Consider the following 11,365-nt stretch of genomic DNA (forward strand, 5'->3'; position numbering starts at 1 on the left):
ACCTTTGCGAAACACCGGGAAAAGACAGTAATTATCGTTAGCCTTGGCTAGCCATTTAGCATTTTCAATTGTTTAAAGGACACATTAGTGAAAAAGGTTGATGATGTCATCATTGTGCTGCTGTTATGAGTATTTAAAAGCTGAATGGACACACATGTATTTCCTCCTCTCTCCACCAGGGAGCAACGATGACTCTCTGCTTCTCTGAAAACACACCCAGGTGTTCTGTGAAAAGACAAAAAAACAATAAGAATCAGAATGTATATAGGGGGGCACGGTGGCGCAGTCGGTAGCGCTGTCGCCTCACAGCTAGAAGGTCCTGGGTTCGATTCCCGCCGGGGACGCTGTGGGCACTGGGGGCGTGTCTTCTCCTCCGCGTCATCAGCGCCCATACCCTAAGTGGGGTTGGCGAAAGGGCCTACTCTGTGTGGAGTTTGCATGTTCTCCCCGTGTCTCCTAGGGTAGTTAATACCCTCACAAAAACATGTAGTAATCCTGGTCACTATACCGCCTCCCCCATGACAGCCGGGGCGCCTGATGGAGGGGAAGGGAACTGGTTGGAATAACGTGTTCCTTCCACGCGCTACGTCCAACCAGGGAAACTCCCCCCTGTCAGGTGACAAGAAGGTCAGTTGGCTCTCATGCCTGAAGGAAGCATGAGCTCGGCCCTGGCCTCCCTACTGTGGGGTGACAGGTGTAATACTGGTGTAGGGCTGGTGTAGTGCCCAGGATCACTTAGGAAATTGGCACCGGGTGAAAAAAATGGGTTACAAAAATCGCGGGATAAAAATTTTAGAAAAAAAAAAAAGAATCAGAATGTATTAACTGTATGACCATGTTAACAGAATAACCTTCCCTTATAATAGTAAATGAATCATTCCCAAATTATTATTAATGTGTCGTTAATAACTTGTTAAATGTTTGTTAATGGTTAATGATTTAATGATTTAAAACTATGCTATAAATGGATAATAGATCATGAACAAGTTATTAATAAACTACTTGAAAACCTAACCTCCCAGCACCCTCCCTGCAACTACAGTAACCATCAAAGTAGACAACTCAGTCCATTCAAACAACATTTGACCAATTATTTGTCAATAGTGTATCTTAGTAGGAAGGGCAGCTCAGTTGGTAGAACACTCTCCTTTGGACGACAAGGTTCTGTCTTTGATCCTGCTAGTGATGGAAGGATCAGTGTTTTAAATGTGCTGAATCATTGGGTACAGTTCACTGAAATGTTGTGTTCAACCAAGAGGACCCCCCCCATCTGATCACATTGTCATCAGTGATACAACAAATCATTTGATTATTAAATGTGATTTTTAGATTCATTATCATAAAAAATTAAGCAGAAGACACATGATAATGTGAATTCACGCGACCGGGATGGTTTACCAGGCTAGTTGTTTCACTTCTTACACAAGCATGTTGTTTTGTGTGTGTTTTCTAGTTTTATACACTTTTATACATAAAAAAAAAGAAAAAAGTTCAGTAAAAAGAAAGAGGAAGTGAACCTGGGTGTGTGGGAGGAGTCTAAAGATCCTCATTGGTTGTCGGCACCAGAATACGACCTGATAAAAGAAGAAGAGAGACAGAAATACACATGACACACATGAATCCTATGTACTGTATTGTGTGTATTACTCCATCAAATGCATAAATGTACACAACACAATAACATAATAACACAACAACATTAGGGTTCAGTCATCAGAACTAATGTGAATATTTGACTCTTATTTAGGACTAAATGTAACACTGATGTATTAAAGCTAAATGTGACAACATAGAACACACTTTGACCTCTAGGTCGTCTAGAGAATGCACTTAAATGTACTTAAGACTTCTGGTGATTAGTAGCGTTGTTCCGTACCTATGTTGAATGCACTTATTGTAAGTCGCTTTGGATAAAAGTGTCCGCTAAATGACTGTAATGTAATGTAATGTAATGTAATGTCTAAACTGGTCTAAACCGGTTAAGGTTCTAAACCAATATAAACCAGTTTAGGTTGTGGCTTTACATGTTTGTTTGTTTGTTTGTTTGTTTGTTTGTTTGTTTGTTTGTTTGTTTGTTTGTTTGTTTTTTTGTTTGCATTTCTGTGAGGGTTCCACATGTCATGATTTCCTCTGTTGATCTGACCTCATTTCTTCCACTGTTAGTATAATAATTAATGAAACATGTTATTTAAACATGTTAATTAAACAAGTTAATTAAACATGCTAATCACCTCGTTTCTTCCACTGGAAGTAGATGAATCCAGACAGGAACAAGACCAGACCCAGAACCAGACCTGATGCTCCCATGGCCACCTTGTTCTTCACTGACTCTGGCATGGAGTCATCTGATAATACAAATATTATATCATATATCATATATCATATCATATCATATCATATCATATCATATCATATCATATCATATCATATCATATCATATCATATTATTACAGTAGATTAAAACATCTTGTTCTTCACAGACTCTGACATGGAGTCATCTGACAATAAGCTACAACAACCAAACACACGACAATAAACAGACGACACAGTCATTGTGAGTCTGTTCAGTAATAATGAGTCCAACCCTATTGGTCCAGTCTATGAGGAGGAGGAGTCTATGTCCTTCTTATAGCTAAATACATCCAAAACAAACGATATGAAGATAGATTTTAGAAAACATGAATCAACCTTTTACTATGATGATTATAAACCAGGCTGTGGAATGTGCAGAAAGTATCTTGGGACAGTCATAGACTCAGAACTGTGAGGCAGTTTGTAAAAAAGAACATCAGCGCTTGTTCTGTCTTAGAAAACTGTCTTGTTTTCAAATTGATGAAACCATGATGACTCTTTGATCTTCTTTTATCAAATCAATCTGGTCTTTAAACTGCTTTTATCAAATCAATAACCTCATAGCGCGACACCGAGTGCCGCGCTAGGAGCTTGTAGATCTGCGTAACATTTGCGCAAATGTTTGAATATAATTTATAAATGTATTTTTTTAAACAACATTTTTAACTCAAACATTTTCTTCTGGGGGGGGGGTACCTGGAACAACATATTTTGATGGGGATCAGCGGCCAAAAACATATCAATTTGGGGGTCCTTGACAAGAAAATGTTTTAGAACCACTGATTTTTTCAGTTTTGACAGTTACAAATGTTTGCTTAAAAAATATATGTATTCAAAGATTTGCACAAATGTTTGCAATTTAAAAAAAATAGCAGATCTACAAGCTTTTATATCTGCTATTTTGACAGTAGATTAGCCTACACTAGATTACAGTAACTGACCCCAGTCCATCTTGATAGGCGCGGTCAGGCTGGGATGTTCCACCATGCATGTGATCTTCTCTCCTGATCTGTAATACAAACACACACACACACACACACACACACACACACACACACACACACACACACACACACACACACACACACACACACACACACACACACACACACACACACACACACACACACACACACACACACACACACTGGTAGTACCAGTAGAGGTGTCTATTAGTTGTGTATTCCTATGTATAGGTGTCTGTTAGGTGTGCACCTGGGTGTGTACTCCAGGTAGGAGTGGTACTGGTAGTACCAGTCTCCATCAGACAGCTCATCAGTAGAGGAGAGACCAGAGGTCAAAGGTTCTTGACCTATCCACCAGGTCACCAGGATCACTTTAGGATAGAAGTCGTAGCTGCTGCACCTCAGCATGTGAGTGTGTTCACCACGACGAGGGGGAGTCTCTGACTTCAGTCTCACTTTGGGCTCCACTGGATAAATAAGATGATGATGATTATTATAATGATTATTTTTATTATTATATACCAGTCATAGGGAAATGTCATTATCATTAATTGTATATGATCCAAATGAGGTCCAAATGATCCAGAAAGCCGCAACACACTTGGTCTTCAACCAGCCAAAATGTTCACGTTTCCCGGCTCTCCCCCGTTCTCCTCTCCCTCCATTGGCTCCCAGTTGCTGCCCTCACAGAGTACAAAACACTGATGTTGGTCTACAAAGCAACCAAAGGTATGACACCCCCATATCTTCAAGCCTGATCCAACCCTAAAGCCCCTCCAGCTCACTCTGAATCTTCTCTAAAACACCCTGGACAACGCTCCACACGTCCTAGACTCTTCTCCCTTCTCTAAAACACCCTGGACAACGCTCCACACGTCCTAGACTCTTCATCCTTCTCTAAAACACCCTGGACAACACTCCACATGTGCCAGACTCTTCCCCCTTCTCTAAAACACCTTAGAAACGCTCCACACGTCTTAGACTCTTCTCCCTTCTGGCTCCCAAATGGTGGAACAAACTCCCCATTGCAGTTAGAGCTGCAGATATACTCCCGATCTACCACCATAATCTAAAGACTGTAGCACTAGACCTAGCCTTGATGACCTTGCAGGCTTATGCAAAGGTATTTTTGTTTGATATTATACTGTTTAGACTAATGGTTCTTGGTTTACCTATGATCCTAGATTACTATTTCTATGTATTTGATGTATTACCTTGTGTCTTCCTTACTTACTGTAAATCACTCTGGATTACAGTAAGAGCGTCTGATAAATGCCTACATTGCAATTGTAAGTGTCAATGTTTGGCCACCAGATGGCACCAGATAATAACATTTCATAGCGTACTGTAGATTCTACAATAGTCTACATTTTTATAATGTAATTTAAACATATTAAATAATTCATAGTTACACAGTGCTTTACATAAACAACAATAAACCATTAAATATCATGTAATGAAAATAGTTCAAATGAACTAGAGTAGAAACAAACACAACGATACACATAATCCTGTAGAATATTACTAAAGTGATTAAAAATATACAAAACAAACTAGTAAAGACAATAATTAAAGTATAAAATCAGGTGGTGAAATGAAGTATAGAGGTGTGTTTTAGCCTGCATGGTTCTTTTTAAAGTTAATTTAAAACATTAATCCTGGTGTCTCTATTTTAGGCAGGTCATTATGTGTGGGTGAAAATGTTTTAGTTTTTGTCTCATTCCTGAGACAATATTTGATGACTGGTGGTCTCTCCGGTAGGAGACTCAAAGAGTCTCCTTTGAGTCTCCTACCGGATACATTAGCATCTTTCCGCCGGTAATCAAATTATTGTCTCAGGAATGAGACAAAAACTAAACAATCGCCATGAATTCAAGGCTTCATGGGGTGTGATTGATAGAAAATAAGTTATTTTTGGGGTGAACTACTCCTTTAAGTGTTTAAGAGGATCTGAAATGTTTCTCAGCGGATTAAGTAATGTTTTATAATCATTATCAGATCAATATTAACACCATTAATCATCTCTGAATAGAATCATGTGATTTCATGTTATAGTTTATGAGGTGATGAGTGTTGAGTGCTGCTCTGAGATCAGCTCACCTCTCTTGTTCAGAACAGAGGAGTAGTAGTTCTCATTGTTGTGTTTGCAGGCTGCCTCTGGTTGTGATCTCCTGAAAGCCAGTTCTGCAGGATTTTTATTCCAGCTCTCTGCGTACTTCACACCAAACTCAGTGTATCCAACCCACTGATCTACTCTACTGTCCCACCTGAGGAACTCATCACCATCGAAATGATATGACTGTATGTACTGTATGTCCTTCAGCTCACTGGAGTTAAACACACAGCGGGTAGCCCAATAGAACACATATCCATCTGGAAATAGACAATTAAAAATGTTATTAATGTTCAGTTTTATTATCATCTGTATAATATCAACACTAGGCTATAACAGCCCCCTATCGGCTAAATATGTCACTACATAAAGTCTAAAATAGGTTCAGGCATCTTAGTAGCTTAAATACAATTACAAAGTAAACAAGGACTCTGTCTGTCTGTCTGTCTGTCTGTCTGTCTGTCTGTCTGTCTGTCTGTCTGTCTGTCTGTCTGTCTGTCTGTCTGTCTGTCTGTCTGTCTGTCTGTCAGACCCCATCATGTATATCCAGGATAACCCCTTCTTTTTATACCTAGGCTATTTGAAAATAGCAGATCTACAAGCTACGAGCTTGTAGATCTGCTATTTTCAAACATTTTAGTAGCCTACTTTTACTTTTGGTACTTTAAGTACTTTTGTTGCCAATGCTTTTGAACTTTTACTCACATCAATTTTGAATTCCTGACTTTTACTTGTAACAGAGTACTTCTAGATTGCAGCATTGATACTTTTACTTAAGTAAAACATTTGATTACTTTTCCCACCACTGACTCTAGTCAGCAAACAAGGTAAATAGTCACATAAGTAGAGAGTAGAGAGAACAATGTAGAGCCTCAAAGAAACTATAGGATACCAGGTCAATCATTATAACAATCAGCTGAGTTATATTAAACAAATAAAGGTCATTATTTATACTGTAATTAAAGACTGCATTGCAAACCTAAACGAAAACACTAAACTGTTGCTTTTGAAATTAAATTGCAATATTTTATATAACCCCCAAATGTATCAAATAAATCATCACTCAATTCAAATAATCGAATGAGTGCATTGACTTCTGTGGGGTCCCCAGATAACTTATTTTGGGGGTCCCCAGATGATTAGCTTAATAGGTAACATTGTTTTCTCACTCAACAGTAAACAAGCCAACATACAGTATAAGTGGATACAGAGTATCTGCACATTTATAAAGTGACAATTTAATGACTTTTAAGACCTTTTTAATAGCAAATTGGCCAAATTGTCAAATACAAAAGAAAGAGGCAAACGTTGTGAAAATAACCGATCTACAAGCTCGCACAAATATGATTATTTTGGGAGGTCCCCAGTTCAAATAGGATTATTCTGGGGAGTCCCCAGTTCAAATATGACAATTTTGGGGGGTCCCCAGTTCAAATAGAATTATTTTGGGGGGTCTCCAGTTCAAATAGGATTGTTTGGGGGGCCCAACCAGTTGAGATAGGATAAATATTTTAACCCCCCCCCAGTGATAGGCCAGACCCACAGCTTCAAACCAACCCCCCAAGGTGATAAGCCACGCCCACCCCTAGCCAACAGCAGATCTACAAGCTCAGGTGCCGCGCTATGAGCTTTTTTTGTATGAATTAATAAATTAAACAAACATAACATAACATTAACAACACACTCTACCATCCTTCAGTGGTGGAAAAAGTACTCAAATGTTTTACTTAAGTAAAAGTATCAAAAATTGTAATATAGAGAAATACTTTGTTACAATTAAAAGTCCGGAATTCAAAATGTACTTGTGAAAGTAGGAAAAGTAAAAATACTCATTATACAAAATTTCCCATTTCAAGTTTTGAAATGTATACACATCTTTTGAAAATAGCAGATCTACAAGCTCATAATGCATCAAATCGTGATTAGTGACGCATTGTGAGCTTGTAGATTGGCTTTTCAAATGGCCCATAGGGCTGAAGTGGTTACTGTATGTTTTGTAATGATAATCAAAATCTACAAAGTAACTAGTAACTAAAGTTTTCAAATAATGGATTTGGAAATTGGAAATACTCGAGTAAAGTACAAATGCCTCTAAATTGTACAAGTGCAGTACTTGAGTACATGTACTTAGTTACTCACCTCTGTAATTAAATTCATGAATCACAGGAACATTTTGATGGTAACTGTTGTATAATCGTATTATCTTGGATTTTCACATGATTCATATGTCTTTTAATTGAAAATCCAAATAAAGAAATGAAAGTGTATCAGATGCGCTCAGTGGTCATTGGTCATGGGCCGCGGTAACACGCCGTCCCACCAGTCTTTTGAGCAGGAGCACGCACACGCACATGCATCGATTAAAACAACCCTTAAGTTCACACCTCAACAAAGGCTGCCGACTGCCGGGTGTCACACCAGGGGCCTGTTCCTCAAAAGGTGAATTAACAAAGCCTGGCCTTAAGCCAAATCAAGGCTTGACAAAGTCGGGTCCGAAAAGCCTCGTTTGTTCCGTTCCTCAGACGCCAAGCCAGGCTGAAAAGGAGCAACTTTGTCGAGCTAGACCTTGTCAAGCCAGGCTGTGTCCAGCCAGGATAATGAAGCCAGGCTAAATGGGCGGCGATTCGCCGACGACGTATTTGTATAAAAGACCATGAACTCGAGCGCAGATTCCTTGAACTTGACCAATCATGGCAGCGGGGAACAAAACTCGCGCAGCGTTTTTCTCTGTGGCCGAACAACAGCAGCTCATGCAAGCTTATGAGGAAGTGAAACATGTTATCAACAGAAAAGGAAACACGGCCGTTATTAATAAATCCAGGGAGAAAGCGTGGCAAAGTAGTGCAAGCACACACAGAGTGTGTGTGTGTGTGTGTGTGTGTGTGTGTGTGTGTGTGTGTGTGTGTGTGTGTGTGTGCGAGCGCGCACGCGTGTGTGTGTGTGTCGGTGTGTGTGTGTGTGTGTGTGTGTGTGTGTGTGTGTGTGTGTGTGTGTGTGTGTGTGTGTGTGTGTGTGTGTGTGTGTGTGTGTGTGTGTGTGTGTGTTTGCGACGGACGGTTAACAGGACGGACGGGACGGGACGGGACGGTACGGGGACGGGACGGGACGGGACGGGACGGGACGGGACGGGACGGGACGGGACGGGACGGGGACGGGACGGGGACGGGACGGGACGGGGACGGGACGGGGGGACGGCGGTGTACTGCGACGGGGTCCGCAACGGGACGCACGGGACGGACGGGACGGGGGGGGGGGGGGAGGGGTTGACCGACGGGATGAGCGGGGGACGGGACGAGACACGCAATAACCCCACATTTGCAAGACCACTTTGGTAGAGGTTTGGGTTGTGTAGTTACCTTGCCATCATGATGTAACTCCAAAGGTGGACAAGAAATAAAAAACAAAACAATTTCTCCATTGACTAGAAATTGATAATTTAAAATATGCTCCTTATTGACTTACACAGAGGCTCCTTTAAACCCGTTACTAATAATGTATTTATATATTTAAATATATATATATATTATATATTTATATGTATGTATATATATATATATATATATATATATATATATATATATATATATATATATATATATATATATATATATATATATATATATATATATATATATTTATATATATATATATATATATGTGTGTATATGTATGTGTTAGACATTTTTTATAATATTTTAAAAAAATGGTAATATATTATCAAACATCTAACAACAATATGAACTATAGTGTTAACAGAGTGACAATGACATATCACATGAGTCATTGTGAAACAATTATGATTCATGGTCACACACTATTTCGGTAATATAATTACATTGATTATATCTTATTGTATTGATTTCATTTTATTTGAATGCAGGGTCATTAAAATGAGTCCATATACAAACACATGTTTTGAATTAACTGTGGAAAAACTTGAAGAACAAGGCACTGGCTTAAGTAAGCTTGGCTGTTAGCCTGCTCCTGACCAGGTTAACTTCACAGCTAAATTGCCATGGTAACTAAGCTAGGCTTGCTTCAATTCTCTTTTGAGGAATCGGATAAGGCTAAACTTAGCCAGGGTGAACTGGCTAAACTAATCTTCAAGATAATTCACCTTTTGAGGAACCGAGTCAGCTCTAATCCTGGCTAAATTAAGCCAGGATAGGTGGTAAAGCCAGGCTTTAGCTCTAATTCACCTTTTGAGGAACAGGCCCCCTGTGAATTAACATAGGAATGAGCCTAGATGCATATCAATTGTCCATTGTGTGACCTGTAGTGTAGGTGTTAAGCCACGTGCGCGTTACGTCTTTAAAATAGTGTCCCACCAGAGATAGATTCACCAAATCAACACTGGATACGCTTCCTCAGATGGTTTTTGGATGGTATATGCTATTTAAATAAAAAATCTGCACAGTATACTACGTATATAGTGTAACACAGTCACACCAAGTTGTACCATCTACACCTCACCTACAGCTCAAGCTGTACAGAATGCATAGATTTGTAAAAACAAAATATATATATAATAAAGCACCTTGAGCACATATTCATGTTTACTAGAAATACATATTATTTAGAAAATATTTCACCATAAATGCTTAATATACATGTTTAAACATTTTCATTCATGTTAAATATATTCAACCGTTTTAGTTAATAACTATTGTGTTCATAGTATTCATGTACCTTTCACTGGTGGTTTCTTCAAGGAAGTGAGAATGGTGTCCAGGCTGTGTTTGCAGACCGCCTGCTGATTCAAAGCTGCTTCATAAGCTGGTGTCCAGGTTATAGGATCTACAAACGGAGGCTGAGGCTCCACCGCCTTCCCTTTGTTGAAGTCTGCGTACATCAACACTTCACCATCCAGTGCAAACATGAACTCTTTATATGGGTCTTTAACTGTGTCTGAACAGCCAACGACATTAATCTCCTCATGGAACACTGGAAATAAAACAAAGATGAAATTAAATTCAACAGCAAACGTCTTCACAGTGACAATAACACATAATCATAAACAATCATGTCTGCAGTGGTGGAAAAAGTGTTTGTCACAACAACAGTTCCTAACATCTGTTTATGTATTTGGACCATCATTCAAGATCCAATACTGTATATGCAGGCAGTAAGAGGTGTGTGTGTGTGTGTGTGTGTGTGTGTGTGTGTGTGTGTGTGTGTGTGTGTGTGTGTGTGTGTGTGTGTGTGTGTGTGTGTGTGTGTGTGTGTGTGTGTGTGTGTGTGTGTGTGTGTGTGTGTGTGTGTGTGTGTGCGTGCGTGTGTGTGTGTGTGTGTGTCATTTGTTTATATTGTGCATTGTTCATATTTGTTTTTATATAATAACAGTAGATATAAATGTATATTATATAATAACATAAATATAATGTACTTACTTCCTGGGATCGCTTTGACATGAAGTACAGAGGAGAGGATGAGGAGGGTGGCTGTAATCTTCATCATCACTGATCAAAACTGAACTGAATTTAATAGATGAGAATAAACAGATGAGAATAAACAGATCAGAATAAACAGATGAGAATAAACAGATAATAGAGTTCCATAGCTTTTATCTCCCCCCCTCCCCCACCCCCCCCCCCCCCCCCCCCCGCCCCTCCGACAAAATCTTGCCCCCCTACTGACAGAGGCTAAAATCTCTTGTCTGTGCGTGCGTGCGTGTGTGTGTGTGCATATGTGTATCTGTATGTGTATGTGTACAGTATGTGTATGTGTGTGTGTGTGTGTGTGTGTGTGTGTGTGTGTGTGTGTGTGTGTGTGTGTGTGTGTGTGTGTGTGTGTGTGTCATTTGTTTGTATTGTGCATCGTTCATATTTGGTTTTATATAATAACAGCAGATATCTCTCTAGGTCGTCCTCAGACGAGCCCTCCATCGTTGCATATATATACATGTATATATTATATAATAACATAAATATAATGT

At 39.4% G+C, this 11,365-nt stretch overlaps 1 protein-coding gene across 1 annotated transcript in view; it reads right to left on the minus strand.

Annotated features, from left to right (window-relative positions):
- Positions 1–1,856: 1,856 nt before the first annotated feature.
- LOC308089089 (H-2 class II histocompatibility antigen, E-S beta chain-like) overlaps positions 1,857–11,365 on the minus strand; it is a gene marked incomplete at its 3' end in the record, with an annotated part of 39,796 nt that continues 30,287 nt past the window's right edge. The window contains exons 3-7 of the mRNA XM_080433661.1: positions 5,418–5,690; positions 3,568–3,784; positions 3,294–3,361; positions 2,232–2,345; positions 1,857–1,876 (exon numbers count right to left, since the gene is read on the minus strand). Of these exons, the coding sequence (XP_080289787.1) occupies positions 1,857–1,876; positions 2,232–2,345; positions 3,294–3,361; positions 3,568–3,784; positions 5,418–5,690 (692 nt within the window). The remainder of the gene's footprint in view (positions 1,877–2,231; positions 2,346–3,293; positions 3,362–3,567; positions 3,785–5,417; positions 5,691–11,365) is intronic.

This window comes from Gymnoscopelus braueri (assembly GCF_963280865.1).
Source record: "Gymnoscopelus braueri genome assembly, chromosome: 7".
Classification (NCBI taxonomy): domain Eukaryota; kingdom Metazoa; phylum Chordata; class Actinopteri; order Myctophiformes; family Myctophidae; genus Gymnoscopelus; species Gymnoscopelus braueri.